The sequence below is a fragment of the Drosophila persimilis genome, unplaced genomic scaffold (assembly GCF_003286085.1).
Source record: "Drosophila persimilis strain 14011-0111.01,24,50 unplaced genomic scaffold, DperRS2 tig00000002-arrow-pilon, whole genome shotgun sequence".
In the NCBI taxonomy this organism is placed as follows: Eukaryota; Metazoa; Arthropoda; class Insecta; order Diptera; family Drosophilidae; genus Drosophila; species Drosophila persimilis.
In genome coordinates this window covers 8,979,163-9,002,200 of record NW_020825289.1, presented here as the reverse complement: position 1 = coordinate 9,002,200, position 23,038 = coordinate 8,979,163, and the positions used below count along the sequence as shown (strand labels likewise).

At 45.6% G+C, this 23,038-nt stretch overlaps 6 protein-coding genes across 7 annotated transcripts in view; 2 read left to right on the top strand and 4 right to left on the bottom strand.

Moving 5' to 3' along the window:
• Nucleotides 1-910: 910 nt before the first annotated feature.
• On the bottom strand, nt 911-3,536 carry LOC6590341 (flotillin-1). Of its 2 annotated transcripts, XM_002016262.2 has the most exons (8): nt 3,287-3,536; nt 2,940-3,015; nt 2,517-2,871; nt 2,336-2,347; nt 1,750-2,220; nt 1,535-1,678; nt 1,304-1,468; nt 911-1,064 (listed from the first exon to the last, which is right to left on the bottom strand). In XM_002016262.2, exons 1-8 carry the CDS (start codon nt 3,336-3,338, stop codon nt 1,047-1,049), a joined length of 1,293 nt encoding a protein of 430 aa, XP_002016298.1. In that variant the 5' UTR covers nt 3,339-3,536; the 3' UTR covers nt 911-1,046. The 2 variants fall into 2 exon arrangements, with proteins under 2 accessions (XP_002016298.1, XP_026842463.1); XM_026986662.1 differs by lacking the exon at nt 2,336-2,347 and having other exon boundaries at nt 3,287-3,535.
• Nucleotides 3,537-3,635: 99 nt separating this feature from the next.
• Nucleotides 3,636-5,035, bottom strand: LOC6590340 (cyclin-dependent kinase 5 homolog). The gene is made up of 4 exons (XM_002016261.2): nt 4,801-5,035; nt 4,558-4,745; nt 4,138-4,502; nt 3,636-4,074 (listed from the first exon to the last, which is right to left on the bottom strand). The coding sequence occupies exons 1-4, from the start codon at nt 4,966-4,968 to the stop codon at nt 3,911-3,913; spliced, it is 885 nt and encodes a 294-aa protein (XP_002016297.1). The 5' UTR covers nt 4,969-5,035; the 3' UTR covers nt 3,636-3,910.
• A 319-nt stretch (nt 5,036-5,354) lies between these two features.
• Nucleotides 5,355-6,983, top strand: LOC6590339. Its single transcript, XM_002016260.2, has one exon. The coding sequence runs from the start codon at nt 5,405-5,407 to the stop codon at nt 6,551-6,553; it is 1,149 nt and encodes a 382-aa protein (XP_002016296.2). The 5' UTR covers nt 5,355-5,404; the 3' UTR covers nt 6,554-6,983.
• Nucleotides 6,984-7,036: 53 nt separating this feature from the next.
• Nucleotides 7,037-9,989, bottom strand: LOC6590338 (nose resistant to fluoxetine protein 6). Its single transcript, XM_002016259.2, has 8 exons — nt 9,719-9,989; nt 9,271-9,637; nt 8,815-8,876; nt 8,405-8,714; nt 8,129-8,345; nt 7,883-8,070; nt 7,348-7,819; nt 7,037-7,285 (listed from the first exon to the last, which is right to left on the bottom strand). Exons 1-8 carry the CDS (start codon nt 9,987-9,989, stop codon nt 7,070-7,072), a joined length of 2,103 nt encoding a protein of 700 aa, XP_002016295.1. The 3' UTR covers nt 7,037-7,069.
• A 3,589-nt stretch (nt 9,990-13,578) lies between these two features.
• Nucleotides 13,579-23,038, bottom strand: part of LOC6590335 (5-hydroxytryptamine receptor 2A) — a 30,111-nt gene continuing 20,651 nt past the window's right edge. The window contains exons 7-9 of the mRNA XM_002016256.2: nt 19,026-19,298; nt 14,525-15,388; nt 13,579-13,677 (exon numbers count right to left, since the gene is read on the bottom strand). Of these exons, the coding sequence (XP_002016292.2) occupies nt 13,579-13,677; nt 14,525-15,388; nt 19,026-19,298 (1,236 nt within the window). The remainder of the gene's footprint in view (nt 13,678-14,524; nt 15,389-19,025; nt 19,299-23,038) is intronic.
• On the top strand, nt 14,049-14,488 carry LOC6590337 (RING-box protein 1A). The gene has a single exon (XM_002016258.2). It carries the CDS (start codon nt 14,102-14,104, stop codon nt 14,408-14,410), a length of 309 nt encoding a protein of 102 aa, XP_002016294.1. The 5' UTR covers nt 14,049-14,101; the 3' UTR covers nt 14,411-14,488.

Below are 23,038 nucleotides of genomic sequence, written 5' to 3'. Positions count from 1 at the left end.
ATATATATATTTTCTTATATTGTATATTTAGATACATCATTGTTTTAGTTATAATAAACAAAAACGTCGAGAACCGACGGCGTTTGCATAATTTGTATAATTTATAATCAACCTGTTTAAAATAAGGAAATAAATGTGTAATTATATTATTGTAATATTTTATATTTTGTGGTATAAATCAAACAAATAACAGATTTTATTTTGTTTCCCGCGCCCTAGTGTACCATACCCCCACCCCCTGCCCATTCTTCATTTATTTTGTGGCGGTAGGTCAGTCCATCAAAAGACCCGAAACAAGAACCAAACTCAAATTTCAGTTCTAGCGGCCAGCAATAGTAAACACACACACGCAAAGTACGTGAGAATGCATGGGCACCCATACACTAAAACATGCTGGTGGCAAAACAGATCAGACCTGAGAGAGTTCAAAAAATCTGAAAAAACATACAATCACATATTTTTGTCGAAACATATTGCGTGTGTACTAACACATGCAAAGATGTTCTCTCTGCGCTCTCTCTCTCATGATGACGTCACTCTGGGGTACGGATAGCGCAAGCCGGTGTGTGACACTTTCGTTGTATGAACTGGCACATCTATATACTGTATGGTTAGTGCCATCAACCATCCATTTCGGGGATGAGCGATATCGTGATATCGATAGATGTGTGTTTCGATAGGTAAAAACACGCACAACTAAAAATTTAAATTGAAAGTCTCGTTTTATGTACGGAAATATTTTTATTCCACGTTTTGTGCCTTACACTTGTATAAATACATATACATTGAATACAAAATATCCTTTGCTCCGCTGTGAGAGTGTGTGTGTAAAAACATTTTGCAAAAATTTGGTTAGCGCACAAAGTTATAAAGTATGTATATATGTTTGTGTGTAAGTGTAAAAATGTAATTTATAAACAAACTTCAAATGCATTTATATATTCAATCATTGGTTCGACGTATTCGATCGTTAATGGTTTGCAGTAATTGTTTGGAGAGTACAGAATTGTGTAATTTGGATATCTTTTTGGTTTTGATTTGGATACTTAGCCAGCATGCACGGACTGAAATGAAGAGAAAACAAGTGGAAATTAAACGAAAATCAACACAAAATCAAACAGGAAACCGAATTTGACATAGTTCTTGTCTCCAGGCTGCCATTCGTTTGCTACATTTTCTCTACCAAGTCTTTTGATTGCCATTTGTATAAGGTTTCTTTCTGCCGGCCGCTGCTGTTGCCATGCCGCTCGTCTCCTGCTGCTGCCGCCGGCTGCCCTTAGATAAATTCAGAATTGGAACGTACCCTAGATATATCCACGCCGGTCATGCTCTTAACCAGCTCTGGCACTTTGTTAACAATCTGCAAGATCTCGCCGGTCAGCTTAGCGGCACCGATGTCGCCCTGGCCGCTCGAAATCATCGTGATCTTCTTGGCCTGCGAGAGCGGGGCAGCCACCTCGGCGGCCACCTGTTGGGAATTGATATTGATTAATGAATGTCTCTGAAAATTCCTTATTTATAGTGCACTCCTCACCTTTGGCAGTGTGTCCAAGAGCATCTCCACCATGGCCGCCTCGCGGTACTCGCGGTAGGCCTCGGCCTTTTGGGCCATCTGCTCGGCCTCGGCCTTTGCCTTGGCTGCAATGGCGAATGCCTCTGCCTCCCCACGGATTTTGATCTACAGAGGAATGACAAATAAGGTTTGGTCTACTCGGGTGGAGTGCATCATGGATTGTGGTTTAACATTACCGATTCTGCCTCGGCTTCGGCTTCCATCACGACACGCTGCTTGTTGGCTTCGGCCAACTTCTCCATGCGGAACTTCTCGGCTTCGGCCGGGCGGCGAATGGTGGCCTCAAGCTCCCTCTCGCGACGCAGTATCTCCTGCTCTTGCACTGCAATCTCCTGTGTGCGCTCGATCACCTTGACCTGCATCTGCTCCTCCTTGATGCGCTGCTTGGTCTTGGCTGCCTGCAGCTCGTATGCCATCTCGGCTTCGGCCTTTTTGGTCTGCACCTCCACGTCGTAGGCGGCCTTCTTCAGCTCAAAGTCGCGCTGGGCCTTGGCGATGTCCGTGTCGTTAAGGAAGCGAGCAGCCATCCGCTGCTCCTCGGCAATGGCCTCCTTGATGTGGGCCTCGGCCCGTGCCTCAGCCTCGCCAATTCGAGCATCTCGCTTAACTTCGGCCGTGCGAGCCATGCCCAAAGAGCGCAAATAGCCCTGAAAAGGAACAAGAGCACAATGGTAAAAGCATTTATAAAACTTATACAAAGACACAGGGGCTGGCGTCCGGCAGTAGGGAGCAGAAATAGTCTACACAGCAGGCTATACGCACCTTTGAGTCGCCCTGTGTCGTGAACGTAATTCCAAATGGACATGCAAGAGATACGCATATACAAAAGGTTAATCGGGAGACAAATGAAGTGACGTGACTAAGTCTACTCTAATGGTTTGGTTAGTTCAACAAAGGATAAAGTGCGATTTAGCTAAGGGATTGTGTAACGCTAGGACCGCACCTCTTCGTCGCGCAGATCTTTGATGGTGTAAGAGACGACGGTGATGCCCATATTGGCCAAATCGCTAGAAGCCACCTCGAACACCTGCTTGCTGAACTTCTTGCGGTCCTTGTAGATTTCCTCCACCGTCATGGAGCCCATGATGGCCCGCTGGTGTCCCTCCAGTGTGACCAGGGCAATGTGGTTGATCTCCGCCTCTGTCTTGCCCAGAAACTGCTCGCAGGCAGTCAGCAGCATGTCCTCGTTCTGGCCCTGCACCTTCACCTGGGCAATGCCCGTCACCGAAATGGGCACACCCTGGCTAGTGTACACGCAGGGACTCTCCACCTGGAGCGTCATCGTGTTGAGTGAGATTCTACAGTGGTTTAGGAGTTTCGTCAGAGTCGAATCAAGAGCGTTTATATTTTTGTGCGATTTACTTACCGTTGCACCTGCTGGATGGAGGGCCAGACAAAGGCACGGCCGCCGGGCACCAGGAGCGGCTTCATGTAGCAGCATCCTGCAAGAGATTATACAAAATTCGGTTTGTTTACAAACAAAAAGAATCAAATCGTCGGCAACGCCGTTCGCCAATGCGCGCGCACGGCATCGGAGTGTTCTTCTTCTTCTTGGCATCACAAGTAGTTGTACATAAAAATCAATAAGCACTGACGTCATATGAGGGGTGGGGTGCGATTTATTTTTATTTTGAAATCTTTAGTCATTCCCAATTTGGCACTTTGATTGTTCACTGATTGTTTCAATTGGTATATGTTAGTTGTTATATTCACCCGAAACAACCAAAGCCTCGTTGGGGCCACAGGTCACAAATCCCCAGGTCATTTTAAGGAGCTCTATCAAACGGAGTCGAAGTCGGAGTTGTTTTCAGCCGCGCCTTCTATTTCCAGACAATTGTTAATAATTTTAGCTGTTTTCTCGTAGTTTGTAGTGCACTGTCCACAGGTTTTCTTCAATGTTTATCAGAGGGGGAGGACTTGTTCAAATATGTGCGTGAAAACTCCCCGTTATCGCGACCGGTTGGTTCCACTGAACCACTGACTCAAATAAACCTAGAACCTGAGTCAGTTCTTTATTTTTGTGATTGTTATCGGTGCGAGCAAAAAGGGGGGAAAATCTCAATCTCTGAGTAAGTGTATTTATTACGCTAGTAAACTTCAAATAAACTAGAGACAATACATTATAATTGGGAGCTTAAGATACTTGTAAATACGTGTAAATTATTTAAACTGAATGTACCCGGGGACATTACTTTGGTACGGTACACATACATATATGAACTGAAGAACTGAGGACATTATGCACATTTATAACTAGTACTAGTACGAGAGAAGAGTCTGTCTTAAGTGCTAATCAAAGTACGTTGAAACAGTCGCATGGAGAGAGTGGTTATATCCTCAATGGCCAGACGAGGTGCTGTCCGTGAAGTACGGATGCTGCATGGCAGCCTCGGCACTGATCCGTTGATTGGGACGGCAGACGAGCAGCTTCTGCAGAAGATCGCGACCCTTTGAATTGAGTCTCGGCACCAGTTGGCTCCACGAAGTTATGGCTGGGAAGGCTGCGGACGGGAAAAGCGTCAGTTATTGCACAAAATACGATGGAAGCCACACGGAATACTCACATGGAAGCGCAACGTAGTCGGAGAGATGGGACACACCGGGCCAAGAGTCCTCGTTGGGTGTGCCGAGCACACGGAATATCTTCATTAGCTGATCGAGCACATCGGAGCCGGGGAACAGCGGACGCCCGGCATCGGCCAGCTCCGCCAGAATGCAGCCAGCCGACCACATGTCAATGCTTGTCGTGTATAGTTTGGCCCCGAAAAGAACGTCCGGAGGACGATACCACAGCGTGACCACCTCAGCCGAGTAGCACTTCACGGGGATGCCGAACGCTCGGGCCAGGCCAAAGTCGGCCAGTTTCAACTCGCCATTCTTGTTGATTAGTAGGTTCTGCGGCTTCAGATCGCGATGCAGCACGTTGTGGCTAAAATAAAGTGACGTGAGAACGACAGGACTGGGGGTATCTCTACACCACCCACCTGTGACAAAAGGCCAGGCCACGCAACAACTGGAGCATAAAGCTGCGACACACAGCCATATCGATTTCTCCGTTCAGGCTGTCGAAGTACTTCTTCAGATCCTGGTCGCAGTGCTCGAAAACGAGGGTCAGCTTCTTATCCGAGTGGAGGACATCTATCAGTCTGACGATGTTCTTGTGCTTCAGTTCCTGTGGGTGCAAAGAGATTCAGTTTCGAGTCTCGCAAGGCCACAGCAAAAAATACCTTCAGCAAGCAGATCTCCCTTAGGGCAGAGCTCGGCACACCCTCATCGTCCTCGTCCAAACGGACTCGTTTCAGGGCCACTATCTCCATTGTGTCGCGATTGCGCCCCTTGAAGACGGTGCCGTAGGTGCCCTCCCCGATCTTCTCCATCTTGTCGTACTTCTGCATCTTGTGCGATTGAATATTTGCCGAAGCCGTTCAACTGGGAAAACAATTTGCAAAACGGTGAGGATATGTGCAACTTTTTTGTTTTTGCTATCAATGGAACAGATGTTGGGGTTGCCACTCTGCTATTCTGCGCTTAACAGCACGCTCGCTGGTATCTAACGGAACTCTTGTCTGCGCCGTACAGCACTTTTTGACTGTTAACAGTGCATTGTTTAAATTTAAATTCAATAAATCATATTTTTAAATGTGATTCGTGCAGTTTCCAAGGAGAATGTGAGTACTAAACTAAGCAGCATAAATCTTAGTCTTACATGGCAAACGTTATTTACTAATAAGAATTTCCTTCTTCGTTTACTTTCAGTGAAAAATGGAATTTCTACCCGACGCTGATCTGATTTCGATCTTTGGTCTTCTGGACTTGAAATCCCAGCTGAACATGGCTAAAGTGCACTCTCGTTTCTACTCGCTAATGCCTTTAGTTTGGGGATCTAAAGTTTCCCTGTCACTGTTTGAATTGGAAATATCCAGCGGAGATCTGCGTCACTATCTATCCATAATCCGCACGAAATTACAAGTTTTACGGCTCAATATGATCAACCGGGAAAGCTTTGAAATACTTACCAGCTACGTTTTTCCGAATGCACACGACTTTCGATTCTCAACAGAGTCATTCCATTTAAAAGATGCGGACATTCTGATGATAATTAAAGCTTTTCCACAACTGAGGACATTCAGTCCCGTTGGCCATTTTACAGGAAAATACTTTGCTTACATTCCGCATCTGGAGAACCTCAGAATAACCTACTGCGGTGGATTCGAGGGTAATAATCTAGTGCATATAATGCAAGCAAAACAGTTGAAAACCCTCAATCTGGACCTATTTGGCTGTGACGAAGACATCCTCGATATAGATTTACCCACTGATGGTATGAAAAGTATAGAGGTTCTGATATGTGACGAGGAGGAATTCAGTATATGGTTTATGAATAATTTGAAGCATCTTAAAAACCTAAAACAGCTTACAATCCGTGGAAAAAATAATCCCAGTAAGCTGCTCGATATCGCCGAAAAGTTGAAGGCTGTAGGTCGCCACAGATTAAAACAACTGGAAGTACACAACGCTTGCAATTCATATTTTGATGCTGAACGCCTTCAGTTGGATGTTGAAACATTCGTATTGAATTACGTTAAAAATCTGTTTCCTTCAAGGTGTAATATTACGCATCCCTTTCGCCACATCAAGCGTTTGCTCTTCTATTCGTGCAATATAGAAGATGCGGACTGCTTTGGACATTTCCTTCAACTCTGCAGGCACGTTGATGTGATTGCATTTGAAGACTGCAGCTTCGGATTTCAGCACTACACATTCTCAGCACCGCGAATCGCCCGGCATCGTGCAACAGCCCTCAACATGTATCTAGAAGGAACTACGTTTGTGAAACACTTCGAGGACGGTGCCCCGATGACGTGGAGCGTCGAGGGCGAAGACAGGTTGTTCAAGCTGCACCTAACTAAATCGAAAATCCACTGCGTTGGCCAGCGCAACATATCCATTAACTTTTATCCTGCTGAGACAGAAATATAAACCAGAAGTCTGCTCACATATCGCGCGCACTGTGCAAGTGGGCTGGTTCCACTCCACGACCCATCGAAGTGTTGTGTCATCTATTCACTCGCAGGGGAATTTGGCTGATTTTTGTTTGTTTTAGTTTTAGTTTTCACAATTGGGGCAATGCCTGATAGCGGTGTCGTCAGCGAGTACTGATATATGTACATAGCGTAACCTTATCGAACGGCGATAAAAGCCGACTGCCAACAAGAGGGTTTACCTTAGCCCTATATATTGCCATAAAAATGAATGAAACTTGTTTCTAATGACACATGCGGAATACCATCAAAAGCCTGCATATATTTAGGATATACTTATGGATGCACTGATGTTTATAGACATAGCCTGAGCGTCATGGTCGATTCAAAAAGCTAAAGAAAATACATTGCGCACTTTAAGTTTTCAAAAGCAATTTTCGTTTATAAATTAAAAAGGAACTTGAAACTTAGAGCAACACGCCGAGTCGTAAAATTAGACAATAGGATAGCTCTCTCAAGGAACGACTAGGTTCTGCCGTGAAATACTTGTCGGTGGTGCAGTATCTGGCGAGGGGGATGCATCAATACCGGTGTTCGGGGACCTCGTCTCCTGCCTTGGACGCTTCCTCAGCAATTGGGTCTCGAGTCGAGCCACCGGCGCCTCAACGAACAGATACATCAATGTGGAGACGCACAACGTTATACCAAAGTCCGACCAGAAACGAAGGATCTGCAAGGGAGAATCCAATTGGAAATGCTCGAAAAACAATGGCGTATTACCCAGTGACTTACTGCGTCGTAGTTGGAAAAATGCAGACTTGTCTTGCTGCGTGCCACGTTGACCGTCTCCACCATCAGGTGCCAGATGTACAGGCAGTAGGATAGCCTGGAAAGGGGCTGCCAGAAGGACCAGCTGAGCAGGCTGTTAACGACGGGCGCCACCCCATTCTGGCACGCCCATATAAGCCAGCACAGACTCAGGGGCCACGCGATGCGGCCGCAGCACAGATAGAAGGCGCCAGCCAGCGGTGAGATCTCGTTCGCACCGGACTGCGTGTACGGATAGACGGCAAAGATCACAGTCGCAAGCAGACTGAGAGCAAGTATCCATAACACCAATGCCAGCCACTTGGAGAGGCGATGCCGGCGACCGCCCTGGCTGTGCAGATAGTAGCCGAAGAGCAGACCGATCAGCCAGGGCATGGCCCGGGCATGTGTCGTATAGTAAATAAGTCGCATCTGCGGACTGTCCTCCCCCAGGTTGCTGTGGTTAAAAAGAGGCTTTAGACCTCGGCCACTTCCCGACCAGAGCCCCAATGAGACTCACCCGTTGCGGCTAAAGACCTGCAGCTCGTTCAGCATGATAATGCTGAAGAGGCAGGCGAAAAGCAGAAGGATGAGCAGAATGATAGCGCCGGCAGCCTTTCTACCCCACTTGTAGAGCGCGATCAGGAGGAGGGGCGAAATGACGTATAGCTGCATGTCGACGGCTAAATACCAGGAGTGGCCTAGGCACTGCAATGGAGGCGAAATAGTCAATACAGAAACGTTGGGGAGAGGGGGTGCCGGCTACCATCCGTCCAGGAGCGGCGTAGTTCTGCACGTAGAGCAAAGTGGCCCACCAGGTGTCACTGCAGAGCTGCGAGGAGGCTGTGAACTGTTTCCAGAGTGGTCCGCTATCCAGGCGTGGAAAGAGCGTCATGAAGAAGAGGACTGCCAAAGCCAGGACGGGGGTCAGACGCACCACACGGTGGAGGTACATAAGCGGAACATGAAGCCGTCCTGATGTTCTGAAAGGGCATTACCGAATATATATACTATTAAGTCTTCGCCAGCACGAGTAACACACCTCTCCAGCTCTCGTAAGGTGCTCATCACCAGCAGCAGGCCGCTGAGCAGAAAGAACGTGTCCACCGAGATGGTACCGCTCTGCAGCACCATGGAGTAGGGAGTCTGGGCCCAGGCAATGATTTCGTACGCGTTCACATTGGGCGCCAGCAGCAGGAACATGTATCCATGGCCGAGTATAATCCAGATTATCGTCAGGCAGCGAATGCCGTGAAGGCATGGTATCACATGCTGCGATACCGTGCTTGAGATCTTCCACAGCTGGGGTAGGTTCTGTCGCAGCGAGAAGGAGCTCAGCAGTTTGTTGGAAGCTGTTATGGGAAATAAAATGGAAGGAGTTACCATATTATATGTGCCATATCGACATGGATGCATTTTTCTAGCTATATATATACATATTTATCAGCTTACCTTTAGCACGGTCTAGGAGGGTGGCTAGGAAAACCAGAGCCGTCAAGAGGACAAGAACAGCACTGAAAAATTATAAATGATGGTTAGAAATAACACATTATTGGGTAACTAAAAATAGGTCAAATGTCGAATGCAGTCAGAAATATAATTAAACATTATTAAAGGGTTTTAAAACCTGTTTCATTGTTCGAATGTTGTCATTGTTATTCACATCAAGCCGGGGGTATACTTCAAACTCAACCTGTTACTCAAAAGCGAATTGTGCAATACTTTTGTAAAGAACAATTTAATTAAGTTCGGCGTGAGTCAACGACCTCTCCCGATCTCACCTTCAACTTCAAACAACTCAAACAAAAATTATTGGTGGGCTCTGGCTCATCCGATATCTGTATCTGTGCTTTCCCTTTTATCCATTACGTCAGTCTCTGCTGTCTGTTGCGATCCATCTGTACTTACACAGCGAACCAGTCCAGTCCGGTCATGCGCTCGCCCTCAGCTACAGCGCAGTTTTGTTCGTGAACCAGTGTGATTCCCGTATACAAGTCCGGATTTTGGCCGAACATCTTCTGGAGGTAGTCGTTGATCCAGCTGTTGAGCTGGGAAGCGCTGCAGGCGGCTGGAATACAGGTGCCAATACCCAATGTTAGGGTATCCGACCCACCCACCGACTCCAGCAGCAGACTCTCGAACTGAATGCTCGTCAGGCAGTACTTGGTGATTCCGCTGCCGATTGGGCCCTTGCTCAGGCAGGACTCATAGTTGCCCATGTCCATAAAGTGGCCATACAGCAGGCCGTGCGGAAACTTTCCCCAAGAGTCCAGGACTGCCAAACGGTGATTTTGAGGACAGAAGAATGTGGGTCAGTAGCAGTAGCAGGCAGTAGCGGTAGTAGCAGAAGTCTTACCACGCAGAGCAGGAAGGGCTTTGGCCTCTGCCGCCAAAAGCAGGAGACGCACTTCCTCCAGGCAGGCTGCCTCGGAGCCGCTTGTGCTGTTCTCGCTGATGGCTTGACGAAGGACTTGATAGCCAAAATTGCTCTGCTGCAACCAGGCTAGCAGGTCGCCCGAGCTGTAGGCGCCCACAGAGCCGAGGCCGGAGCCTACACCCAGTGCTGCCAGGAGCAGCCACTGCCCGAGCGTGGAGGAGAGTGACGATCGTAGTTGGGTAAAGGCCATGGCCGTCTGCTCAGGCCGTGACAATGTCGTCGGTATTTATACAGTTGACTAAGGCTGAGCTATTGCTTGTGATATTGCTCTGTAGCTGTTTCTGATACGGCTCCATCTAATCGAAGTGGCTAGTACTTGGGCCATTGGTGTTGCAACGCCTTACTGACTCTAGGGACTCTACTGGCTGGCCGTGCAGCTCGCTGATAACTGCCGGATTCTCTGGTTGTACTTTATCTTGGACCACTCAAGTTAACCAAAGAGCGGGCAGGCATCATCTCTTTATTATTTTGCTCAGTATGTATGGTAGTATGCTTTCAGATAGTGGTTATGACGATGGGCTTACCTCACGTAATCATTAATGAATTGGGTCGTTGACCGATATAAGTGCCAAATTAAATCCAATGCCATACCTGATGAATGAGGTGCTGATGACAAGCGATACTTAACTAATTGGTATACTCTGTAATTTTAGAGTACAAGTGATTTTTGTATGTTCGTCGAACTGTAACCCCCTTAAAGACAGAAGAAAGCTTATATCCTATATGTACTCCTGTTCTTCATCAGCATACATTTCCGAATCGATTTCAAAATTAACACAGCCCCACTAAAAGATGACAAAAATACTTTATTTATGTTACATCTAGTCTGAAAGTGGAAACTCGCACTGGATTTTGTTTCATACTGGATTAATCACATGCCTAATTTTGTAATCGTCTCTTTTCAGCGTAAAATGGAAACCCTAGCAGACTCTGATCTGATTGCGATCATTAGTCTTCTCGACACCGTAAATATATTTCCAACGAGATGTAACATTGCTCCTCCCTTTCAGTGTATCCGCTGGCTCTTGTTTTCTTCTGGCTCTATAGAAGATGTTTCCTTCCTTTTTAAAACACTACGATACCGTGATGTGGTGTTTAGAGGGGGACCACAGATTGGCTAAATCGGCAATCGGCTGCGTCGAGATCCCAACAAACATTACCTTTTTTTCGAGCTGAGACGGAAATAAATGTGGTAAAAGCAAAATAACATTTGAATGAAATTTAATTTTTATTTAATTTGCAGCCAATGTAGTTTATAGTAATTTCGTTAGTACAATATAACTTATGCTGTTGGATGAGTGGTTCCAAGTCGCGATTGTCTCTCATGCCAAGCAATAGTTCTCTGCTAATGCGCGCCAATGTTTGAAATGAAGGATAAACATTTGAAATCAATATAATCGAAATGAACAGGTGCCTTGGGCAGACTTTGATTGATAAGTGGTGTGGGTGTTGTTCAGAACTATCGTTTGGCATGGGACAAGTCGGACTTGATTTTCGTTCTATTGTTATCCGTATATAGACATGTATCTGTAAACACTTAGCGGCTAAGAAATGGTTTCTGCTTAAGGATTTTGTAGAGTTTTGATTTTGATTTCGAGTAGTTTGTAAAACATTGTGATATTCGCTTAATCTTAACTAGAATATGCCGCACTCTATTTGTTGCGTGTCTGCTTGGTTTTGCTAATTATGTTTTACCCATTTTTCCCGAAAGTAGTTTGCTCTTCAAATATTACAAGTTTTCGCGGCCACCTTAGGCGAACGAACCTTCTGCTAACAATATGCGATCTTATTCAAAGAAATCCTTGCCCATAATAACCATAATAACTCGTCCTTAGTATTTAGTAATCGTACAACAGCTTTAAATGTACATACACTCGTATAATTTAAATATGTGTGTCTTTAACAATACGTTTAAATTTCATTTAAACTGGTTTCTTGTTTTTGGGTTCGACAACGCGAGTAATTTACTTTACAATAGAATCTATCGATATTACCTACAGTATAGTGCGATGCTCAAATCGATCGCTCAGATCATTGCACACATTAAATGTCGCTAGATAGAGGCGCCATATAGCTATAATATACATATACAATATACATAATCGAGTACTCGCTTCAGTTATAACGATTCCAATGCCTTGGCCTCCCTTCACGTCCCATGACCCGTTCCCTCGAAGCAGAAGAGTTAGAGAGAGTGAGAGAGAGAGGGAATGCTATTTATCATCTATAGAGCTATGTCTAAGTACATATACAATTCACATCAAGTTCAAAACACACATAAAAAGTTTAGGAATTAGAGATCTCTATGTATGTGTATATATATAGTATATAGGTACATATATTTACTCGTGTATGGGGGGTTAGCCGCTTAAAACTAATTATTTTGATTATATATAGGTGTTTTGTATCTCTTGGTGGCATTTCAATCAATTCAACGCTTCAGTTTGCTTCCAAAAACAGTCTCCACTTGGCATTTATAAATTAAGCTAGATCTAACAGCGAATTAACTATAATATAGTACTCGTATTTGCATAGGTAAACGTTAACATTAATTTAACCACATTTAGCTTAGCTATTTACACTCGTACGATCTAGGGGTTGGGTTGTTCCAGGCGTGCCTCCCATGCATCGTCTAAAGTCATCTTTAGTATACGTCTGATTTGCTCTGCCCCGAAGCTGTTGTGTATAGCCGAAGAGGTAAGACCTGCATCCACTTGCAGGCTTAGCAGAAGCGTCTGGAAAAGAGTCCAATTTGCAAGATTCATTAGCAAAGTGTGTGGGGGTGGTGGGGGGGGGGCAAACTTTTATATACGATTATTCACAGAAAAGTTCATTCAAATGCACAGGCGCCAAACTTAGCAGAAATTTTCGAAATTAATGTTACTTAATTTAACTTTCGTGTTGCCTTTGGAAATGAATGGATGAATGGCAGGGATTTTGCTGCTGCCACATGCAGATGGGTCGGTTTCAGCTCCAGTTCTGGGCCTCCGCCCGCCCCTCTCCTCACCACCCAATGAAATGCAAATGGAACTATTCAGAGCTGTTGCTAGGAGGAGAACTTGTGCGCCCCCCTTTCGTCTTTGTAGATAAGCCTCCACTAGCAGTATGGGGCGGGCAGTCGGAGAGACTCTGGGGCTCTGGGAACATGCGAATGTAATGCGCATTGTGGCATAATTCGAATGGCCGCTGGCGTCTGGCGTGGCTTGTGTTATCCCATCCGGTGGCTGCATTGACCGAATCCAAATCGTCCCATGCAGATGACAGTACCGATAAAGGTTTGATAAAACTTTCATTTTAGCCACAGTTGAGTGGCCAGCCCAGCTCAGCCCAGCCCAGCCGACCGTCGTCCTGTTGCCTGCTGAAAGTTTAGCTCCCTCCCAACAGTTTGAAATTTGTTTCAAGCCCTCCCCGTCCACACGCCATGGCAGCCGAATGGTGTTTGTCTGCTTGCCAAATGCGAATGTGGCTCGTTGTCGCCGTCATGCCAGCGAAAATTGAACGCCAAAAGCGGCAAATGCAAAACACTTTGCGCCCCAACGAGAAGCACCATTATCCATGACCTCCAATTCGAATAAACACTCCACTCGAAGGGAGCAATATCAATATCGGGGCTCGTGGATTGAAAATTGAAACTGCAGACTAAAATTGGATACACATAAAAGGGAATGAAATTTTGTGTGCCTCGGATCAGCTGAATAGGTCAGTCGCGACAATTTAAGAGCAGCAGCCATACTCGTATCTGGGCCAGGGACTCACCTTCGCCTCTTCGCATGCACTATCTAAAGCTTCCCACTGCGATAGTGGACTGGTCGGTGTCCGCCGAATAGAATGCGCTTGAAAGCTTGCCGGAACTCCGGGCTGAAGATGGTGTAGATAACCTGAAAGGTGAGAATAATAGTTAGTATTAATCTAGGTTAAATTGAAGTTGTGGTTGGGTAATAAAAGTTATCAAAAGAAACATACAACATACATTCGAATTTTCGACGAGCACAAGAAAATCGCAGAACAAATTCCCCTTTATTATAAAGTAAAAAACGCCCTCAACAATGGAATTTTCAAAGAAAGCTAAGCTAAGCTTAATCATATTTAAATCCAAGATAAGGTGATTAAAAGAACTAGTTCTTCTTTCGGTATTTTTTCTGATGTGCTCTAAAGTGACGCCATTTTGTCTTGAACTGTCAGAATAACCTTGACTTCTAGAAATTTCACTTTTCTTTTTCCTTCGAGACTCGGACTGCAACGCATCAATTTGATTGCAGGCAACTTTAAAATTGGCGAATAAAAATATCGGACGAATGTAAAATGGAAGTCGATGAGGGTGTGCCAATGAACAGCACAATGCCACGTTTTGTGGTGAAGAAGTGGAACGCCATGGCCACATGGCGCTGGGACGTTGACGTCGAAATTTGTGCTATTTGCCGTAACAAAACTTACAACGTTTGCATCGAGTGCCAGGCCAGTGAAGAAGAGATCGAGCCCGAGCAGTGCAACGTTGTTACGGGTGCATGCCAGCATGTCTACCACTACCACTGCATCTCGCGCTGGCTGCGGGAACGTAATGTGTGCCCCTTGGACAACAAGAAGTGGGATTACCTGCAATACGGACGCTAATTTCCACACCGCTGCTGCTGAGGACAAGTTATCCACGACCTAATTACAATAAAAACAATGTACCTAACCTAACCTATATATGTATGTGCTTTTGTATATTTCTGGGTTATTTACCGGATTCAGGGTGGAGTTGAAGTAGCCCAGCCAGAGGAAGAGCGAGGCCACGCTGTCGCTGATCTGGCAGGCGTCGCACAGTGGCATCGTCAGGGCCATCACGAAGAAGGGCAGCCAGCAGACCACGAATGCGCCCGTGATGATGGCCAGTGTTTTGGCCGCCTTCCGTTCGCGCTTCGCCTCCAACGTCTCCTTGCGCTTGTTCACCTTCTGCATGGGATTGGCAATGCTCGACAGCTGCTGATGGGACGCCGTCGGATGGGGTGCTCCGGCTGCGGCCGAGCCTGGGTGCTGCTTGGATCGCGGCTCGGGCGTCACGGGTATGGAGCTGGTAGAGACGCACAGCGGATGTTCCTGGTTGCAGCTTGTCAGCGTACTGGTTCTTGCCGTCATCGGACCGGCGGCCTGCGGTGCCACTGGGCCGCCCTCACCCCCTGTCGGCGAAGTGGGTGTCTGCGGGGAGAGTGCCGATATCGATGTAATCGTGGTGGCATTCGAAGTGCTGGCCCCACCGCCACCGGATTTGGCAGTTTTTTGTATCTGCTGCACCTGTTCCAGCTGCTGTTGCAGTTGCGGATCCTCAAGCACCTCCACGGCAACCCCAGAGCCATTCGCCTTGCCCAGTGCGCTGTCCTCCCCATCCTCTGTGGGCGATGCTGCTGCTAACGCTGCTGCTGATGCTGTGCCCGTGGCCACCGCCGGCGTTGCTGATGTTGCGGTTGTGGCTGCTGCCTCCTGCTTTCCGTTGCCAATCTCTACAGCGCCATTGGTTGCCACCGACTTTGTTGCCGCCTGGCCCTGCTGCTTGGCCAGGGCCACCAGGTGGGAGACGGTGGCTATCTGGTTGCCCGATGTGCTGGGTGCCTGCAAGGGAAATTCAACATTTAAATCGTCTCTCACAGACCCACTTTACGACGGCCAAAGTCAGATTTCATACGCCAAATTAGCATTTTAAATCAGCGCTGGCCACACGCGCGTACCAATCATTCGGATTGCATTCATAAATTTATTTAGCAGGGCTCTGCCGCCGGTTCTGCCCTGGCTCGCAGCTGGCTGGCTCGTCAATTTTCATGGCACTTTTACCGCCACCAGTTGAGGTTATAAATTTTGTAAATGAATAAAATCAGTGTGTAAATATTTGCTTTCGTTAAGCATGTTGGCCATTTTGGGGCGACCTCCCACAATCCCCAGCTCCAAAGGCTATTTCTGCTTATCAGGCAGCGCCACACAGTAGAGTGCCTGCGGAAAGGGCTGACTACTCGAGCCAATTTGTCGGATGTTACATACATATTTGAGGTGCCGGTCGGGTTCGGGGTCCGGGGCGCTTGCCTAGCACTAAAATTCACATAATCACCTGTAATTTGAGCCGGGCATAGGTGTGGGCAAGTCGGAAGTGGCCCAACGGCTTGTCTACATTATGTGCAGGAGCGTAAAGTGCTAAAATGAACTTTATGTGTTATAAATTGTGTCTGCGGCCATCTGGCGCCACAACCAGCGATAACGATTGGGGATGGTGGCCTGGCATCACGAGCAGCCGATAGTATTGCCACGAACGATCATTATTCATTTAAATATGCAGAATGATCGTGAAATGCAATGTTAAGCTACGTATTTGATTGAGATTTGACTAGTCTGAAGTAAAACTGGTCTTATCGATAGTGCTGTATCAATAATATCGTTATCGGTGGTTTATTTTTAATCAGAACACAACAAATGTGGAACAAATGATCAATAAGTAATTAATTTTCTCCGTTTAATAGCATCAGCATGTTGCCGACCAAAGGTAAATACACTAGTACATAAAGAGGAATAAGCCACGTTCAATTAATGGCCTGTTGGTGCCTGAACCAAATAAATTTAACGACTTTGATACCATAATATATTGCGAAACATATTGTTATAAGCGTGTAGTCGATCTGCCACGGGGACTACAACAGGAAGACATTCAAATTCGCCAATAAGTAAAAAATGCACTTGCCAACAATGGGCGGGCTTAGGTCTGGACATTAAATTCAATGGCTATTGGCAAATTGTCCATGACAAAAGCGAAATAGGGACCATATGGGACTGTGTGTGTTGGTAACCTTTTGTTACTGCCATTGTAATGCTGTGATGCGAATGCCAACAAATACTAGTTGCGACCATATTCAATTTTCAATCTCGTTTCGCAAAGTTCTCTTTTCCAACGACGCCATAGAATCGTACGATGTTTTCGAGAACGGTTCGTGGCAAAAAGAGGCAGAAGCAAGGAGAAAGCAAAGCCGAAGGTAAAGACAAATCAAAGCAGAAGCCAGCGAAGCTTCAAATCGTGAAGACAGAATATAGTATTACAGAGGCATGGAACAAAGGCGAACAATGGGGAGTGCAGTTTGAAGAATTTTTAATTTTTGCACCCCAAACAGATGGTGATTGTTGTGGGGACAGGGATGCATTAATTATGCAGTGCAGTGCGTAACAAAAAGTTTCTTTTGTTGCATTTTTTTCCATTTATTTGAACACCTTTTTGCCTTCGCCCTCCTTTATTTACTTTGGGTGTGTGTTTTGTTTGAACAAGCTCATGCACGGAGTTTGTTTGGACTTTTTTTCTCATATTTAACACACACACAACTATAATAATAAATTTATATATTTGCTTGTGGGCCTGCGTGTGTGTTTGCTTATTTATTCGGCTGTCCACTTATTTGCAAACGGGGAGGGTGGCAGGGGGGCAGAAAGAGAGTGTGAGAGGTGTGCAGAAGCCATTTCCAAGTAAATATTTAATCTTATGGGCAAGACTGTGTGCGTGTGGGAGGGACCGTGGACGGGGACAGAGGGAAAGCAATGCAAAGGCAAATACCAAATACCAAATACAGTTGGCGTTGTTATTTTGGCCAAGCGAATGGAAACGAAAGCTGTTAGCCATAAGCCATCAACATATTTTCTTCAATTACTCAAGCGTATTGAGTGCCTTGTTAGGCGCCCCAGAATCCAAGGGTTTGGGATCCAAGAAGCCAAAAGTCTAACCACTTCCAGTTGAAAGGTATATTCCGCAGAAGGTGAGGCCTACCACGAATGTGTTTTCTATTATATACACGAGAGAGAGAGGGAGCTTCAAACAAATTAGTGAAGCCTCAAGCTGCGACTGTCTGACCTTCTGTTTAATATACCTTTAAGTGACTTTGGCTCCTGTTGCTGTTTTGTTTTCATTGGACTCGCTCGTTCTCTTTCTATCCACCCCCTCTGTCTGGCTGTGTGGGGAAGGAAGCGTATCCTTGTGACAGCTTATATTTGACTTTGCTATTACTTAACCGGCACGAACCTGGCGATTTGGCTCCTGCTCTGTCCTGCCGTGCTCCCTGCTCCCTGACCTTTGACCACTCGACTTTACTCTGCCACCTCGTCTCCAGCAGCACAGGAGCCTGCTGCCTGCCTTGTGGCAATGCAAACAAAACGTTCAAGCAATTTATTTTGGCTCTGCTCTTTTATGGTTTTTTTTCGTCTCTGCTTTAATGTGTGTTATTATTGAATGTGTGGTCCTGGTTGGATTATTTTTTAGCCATAAAATCGCTGCCCCCAAAATTGAAGTACATAAAATGCGGCTAAATACAAATTTGGTATCCGGCAATCCCCACCCAACGTACCCGAACCCTGCCCAAACCCTGCCCAAACCCCCCAACCAATAAACAGAAAGCTTTGCCTGCATTTTATCGCTGACATTTCTGTCGAGTGGCGGGTAATTTGCCTGGATTTGCGATTCAAGTGGCCGGGACATCGCCCCCGGGCCGGATTCCTTATCCGTGCACTTAAGACTATGCCCACCCATCAAAATACAATCAACATTTCGGCTACATTAGCCAGAATCCCTTAATTTTCAAATGATTTTGATGTATACTCTATTATTACAATGGAAGTTATTGTAAATTAGAAGAGAACATTTGGAATCCACTGGAATATGTTACGGTAGAAACCTGGAGTGAAGAGGTTTTCTGTAATACCTACTAGACCACCCGAGATCATTATCTGGAAATGTTGCTCACGGAATTCTCAAGTGCATATTGCTGGGATGAGAGATAGGTTAATGAGACATTAGTAGAGGCAAAGAACCCGAAGGGTTCCCCAGGCAAATATAAAGAAAAACTTCCCGAAAAGGTAGCCAAGAGGAAAAATCATTTGAATCCCCCGAAGGTAGGCGAAACAGAGGGCCGGGAATATGGTTGTTGGATAATAAAGCGAGAAATGAGCTGGAGATGGAATGGAGATGTTAGTGTGTGGTAGTCGTCTCCCATCTACCATCTACCATCACCCATCTATCCATCCCATCCGTTTGCTTGGTGTTGGTGGGTTTATTTTTGGTCAGCCCATATCTGTGTGTGTCTGTACGTGTGCGTGCCTGCACTCTGGAAAACAGGAAGCAAAGCCTCAGCTCAGATCGTTGGGCACATGTCAGGCGTTATGAAATTTGCTTTAAACCCAAAAAAGTGTGTGTTCTGCTGCTCATCTCGTCATACTCGTGTATACATACCTCGACGCCAGCACGACTCTTGCTATCCACATTCGAGCTACTGAACTCGGTGTCCTCCACAGTGTTGACCGTATTTGTTGAGTTGCCTTCGACCAGGCACAGGGCCGTGCCAGTGGAGCCCCCACCACCGCCTCCTGCCGCTGCTGCTGCTGCTGCCGCCCCTCCTCCAGCTCCTCCGGCTAGGTTTCCGCCCTTGGTCTTGCCCGTTGAGAATCTTCCAAGGCGTAGACGCAGTCGATTAAGTTTTGTATCGCTTGCCGCACCTCCATCCGGCTGTAAGAGAGGCAACATAAAGATGGAATGAGTGAGTGACTGAAGGAGGAGTTTGGGAGATGGGAATCCTGAGAACTTTGTTTCTATAGTTTCAATCTGCATTGATTTTTGCACTCCGCCTTTGACCTGTACATGACTTCAAATTAAATTCATACTTCTTCGCACAGCATTATTAAGGGGGTGCGGTGGGGTGGGGTTTGGTAAATTTGCATTTTCTTTTCTGCTTTCTGGGGCTCACGCTTCAATAAACCGCAATTTGTACGCATATCAAACGCCAATGCCTGAGCCTTAAGATCCCATCCGATCCGGGGCCCCTTCTTCGCCCTTCAGCCCCGCTGCCGATGCTGCCATATGCATATGTAAGTCGGTTTCCTCCCGTAAATAAATTGTGTGTATTTGTTACAGTCACCCAGGAGCATCCTCTCCCACACCCAGAAGGCCACGCCCTGCCTGAAATAAATTTCACGTTCGACTGCTCCCAGCGCTTGACCTCTTTGATTTTTTTTCTTCTTGCCAACAGCCGCGTATCCTTTTCTTATTTTTGGCAGGGTATTTAGAATGAACTACGGAACCCAAGGAAAGAAGCTCGGGCACAGTATGAAGTGTTTTAATATTGAAGGATTAATAATTCATAGAATTCCAGTTCCCTTCTTAGCCATGAACTGGAAGTTGTAGGAATATTTCGATCTCCTTTCAGTCATGAAATGTCGGTAATGGAACTACGGAACTCTCTGAAGACAGTGTAATCAAAGTTCTGCTTTACTTTCGGGTAAGAATCTTTGCCGTGCTTCTTTGTTGCCTTCAATCCCACCAAATTAAAGTAATTGAGTAGTCGAACCTTTTGGCTCGACACAGCATCGTCATCGTCATCTTTGTCGTCGTCGCCTTCGTCGTGGTGGCTGTTGACCCTTTCGAAAGTCGATATTGCTTTAAATAAATAAAATTATGCTGATTTTGCTTTCGTGTGCGGAAATTTGAGGAGCCGTCCCAGGAAAGGGTTCGAGTGTGTGCCGCCCCATCCGAGAAATGGTGTGAATATTTGCGCAAATAGTATTAAATGGATTTACAGCTCCTCTATGCATGTGACCTTTATTTTGTGGGTGAAATTGCTTCTCGGCCAAGGGCACAAACTTTTCCTCAAGTGTCTTGTGGGTGCTTTTTCTCGGGCGGAACAGCCAGAGATGGGCTACGGGCAGTCAGATAGCTTATTAAATATTAAAGAGTTTAAGCTTAATTAGGCGCAGGACCTGCCCTTGGGGGAATTAATAAATAACACGCAAAGAGGGGGTTCATCATTCGGGTTAAATTTTTGCTAGATCCAACGCCAAGAAATCTCTGCTGGATTCTTTATTCGGTTGAACATTCGAAACATTATTGTTTTGCCATGAAATGAGAGCAGGAAAAGCCCTCTGGCGGGGCTCTCCGCCTTCTCTCGCACTCTCTCTGGGGAAATGCTGTCACTGGAAGATCGCAAAACTTAAGTACTGAGGCACTTGCGTGTTACTTAAATACCAAAGCAAATAATGCCACACACAGATGCAGACACGTGCGTGTATTGGGAGATAAGAGCGATAAGCGCCCTCCACATTTGTGTAGCATACTTTTCAGCAGGCCGGCAATAACGATAGCGATAAGGATAACCTCACAAGCCCCAATGTGTCTTTTATGTAGATGTGCTTTCTATTCCATTCTTTCACTTCTACCCCGCTTCCCCGCCTCCTTTCTGCCTTCTTTGATTCCGTTTGTTTTTGTATTTAAGCGTTCGCATAAACGATACACTTCTGTCTTCCTGTCTTCGTGTCTTCCTGTCTGTCTCTCTGTCTTTGTCCTTAGCCATTTTTGGCACTTTGGCTAATTTATGTAAATTGTTTTCTTATTTAATTGTTTTTCTTGCCGGGACATGTGTTTAGCTTTCTAAATATATACAGACGTATATAGAAACACATTTGTGTGTGCCGCCTGTATTCAATAATGTGCCTTTCATGCGATTTATGTCGGCCCTGTCTGTGACAAGAATGCCCTGGTATTAACTACACTGGCCAACAGAATTTATGACTTGAGCAGGACCACGGCACCAGCAGGACAGCCAGCAGGGCAGCCTGCTAGAAAATTAAAATAAATCTCCAATAAATAAAATCAAAATCAAATGCAATAGGCAATATGTGATGGAAATAATAGGAACACACATTTCTTGGAATTAAAAATACATTCGTAACATATTTTATAATTAAGTTTTCTCTTTCCTTTTTGTGTACTCATTTCAAAAACATTTTCGTACAGTTTCCATAAAAGTTTCCATTTGTATTAGTATTTCCTCTTTCCTTCATTTATTTTATCAAAACAATAGCCCTCTCCATCAAATTTTGTACGTAATAAAATTGTGTAAATTTCTTTTAAAAATGTACCTCCTTCCTCCGAATTTCCACTTATTCTTCCACTTTTAAAGGGCTTTTAAAATGTTACATTCTTTTCTCCGATTTCCTAGAGAGTTTTTCTTGGAAAATATCCATTGTTTTTGTTGAGCAGTTTTTTTTCCGTTGGTTTATATGAATATTTTCCTCTCTGGAGATAGACACAAACACGTCGTCGTCGTCGTCGCCGTCGTCGTGTGTCGCAGATGGCGCATTGGGCAAATATGCTTTTCACCCATGTGTCTGCCGGCTCCTTGCCGGCCTTTGTCACATGTTTGTTTGGGTATGAAAATAATGTCAATATCGGGAGCAATCAGTTCGAGATGCTGTTGCAAATGTAATTGTGTTGATGGCGACGATGATGGACAAGAGTGGGTGTGTCTCGGACTCGCATCGGCCATGTACAATATGGAGATTGTCCTTGGGCACTTGGGCGGCCTCTGACTCTGTTGGTGTATTATTAATAACATTTTCTGGTTCGATGCCGGCTCTCACATAGTGCCAATAGCCGAATTACAGATAATACCTGTTAGATCGAATTTACCCCTAATTGCCATTTGCCGCCCCCTGCCCTCTGCCATTGCTAATTGCAAAATCAAAGTGTGTGTGATGCTGATCCAACAGCTTCCAAAACTGAATTTCAATTAAAATTACAACACACACAGCGAGGGCGAGAGCGAGGGCGAGAGCGAGAGAGAGAGAGAGAGACTGAGAGAGAGTGACATTAGAGCTAAATTATTCAGGATTGGCCACTTTTGATAGTTTTGGGAATTCGATTATGCCACAACTGCAGTTTAAATCATTTGCACCATCGAATTATTTAGTAATTTGCCCAATAAACAGACGGAAAGCAAATGCAATTAACTGAAAATCCATGTCCTGTCCCACAGAAATCGTTATATAGTTAGGCACCACAAAAGCTGAAAGGCTCGGCGAGTGGAGGATGGATGAGTTGACTTCTATGGATATTTCCTTTGTGTGATGCTGCCGGCCCCGCCATGTAAGGGACCCTCGTCAAGTAGCAGGAAAGCAATTTTCAATTTGAAAGCATTTAGCTGGCAGAGAACGAAGAAAAACTAACCCAATGAATAACAAGAGAGTTTAACAGGGAAATCAGGAGGGTCGTACCACAGATGCTCTTTCTATTGAATCTCGGCTGTGCTTCACTTAACCGCAAGAACTTTGCTGGAAAATCTTTCAAAATTAATCACATAGTCAACGCACTCCCCACTTGCCCTGTAAGGGATTCCCAATGCGAGTGTGTGTAGGGTAAATATATTGTAAAATCAACAAGCATGCCGTAGCATGGGCGATAGGACAGGAGGATGG

Bases quoted from the DNA above. Each gene is read 5' to 3' on its own strand.
- LOC6590341 (XM_002016262.2), bottom strand. From the start codon at position 3,338: ATGACCTGGGGATTTGTGACCTGTGGCCCCAACGAGGCTTTGGTTGTT. The intron at 3,016-3,286 runs GTGAATATAACA...AATCTCTTGCAG, and splicing joins CGAGGCTTTGGTTGTTTCGG to GATGCTGCTACATGAAGCCG. The intron at 2,872-2,939 runs GTAAGTAAATCG...AAACCACTGTAG, and splicing joins TCCATCCAGCAGGTGCAACG to AATCTCACTCAACACGATGA.
- LOC6590337 (XM_002016258.2), top strand. From the start codon at position 14,102: ATGGAAGTCGATGAGGGTGTGCCAATGAACAGCACAATGCCACGTTTT.
- LOC6590338 (XM_002016259.2), bottom strand. From the start codon at position 9,989: ATGGCCTTTACCCAACTACGATCGTCACTCTCCTCCACGCTCGGGCAG. The intron at 8,715-8,814 runs GTAAGCTGATAA...TTCCCATAACAG, and splicing joins CCTCCTAGACCGTGCTAAAG to CTTCCAACAAACTGCTGAGC. The intron at 8,071-8,128 runs GTAGCCGGCACC...CCTCCATTGCAG, and splicing joins ACGCCGCTCCTGGACGGATG to TGCCTAGGCCACTCCTGGTA.
- LOC6590340 (XM_002016261.2), bottom strand. From the start codon at position 4,968: ATGCAGAAGTACGACAAGATGGAGAAGATCGGGGAGGGCACCTACGGC. The intron at 4,503-4,557 runs GTGGGTGGTGTA...ACTTTATTTTAG, and splicing joins GGCCTGGCCTTTTGTCACAG to CCACAACGTGCTGCATCGCG. The intron at 4,075-4,137 runs GTGAGTATTCCG...TCCCGTCCGCAG, and splicing joins CGACTACGTTGCGCTTCCAT to CCTTCCCAGCCATAACTTCG.
- LOC6590339 (XM_002016260.2), top strand. From the start codon at position 5,405: ATGGCTAAAGTGCACTCTCGTTTCTACTCGCTAATGCCTTTAGTTTGG.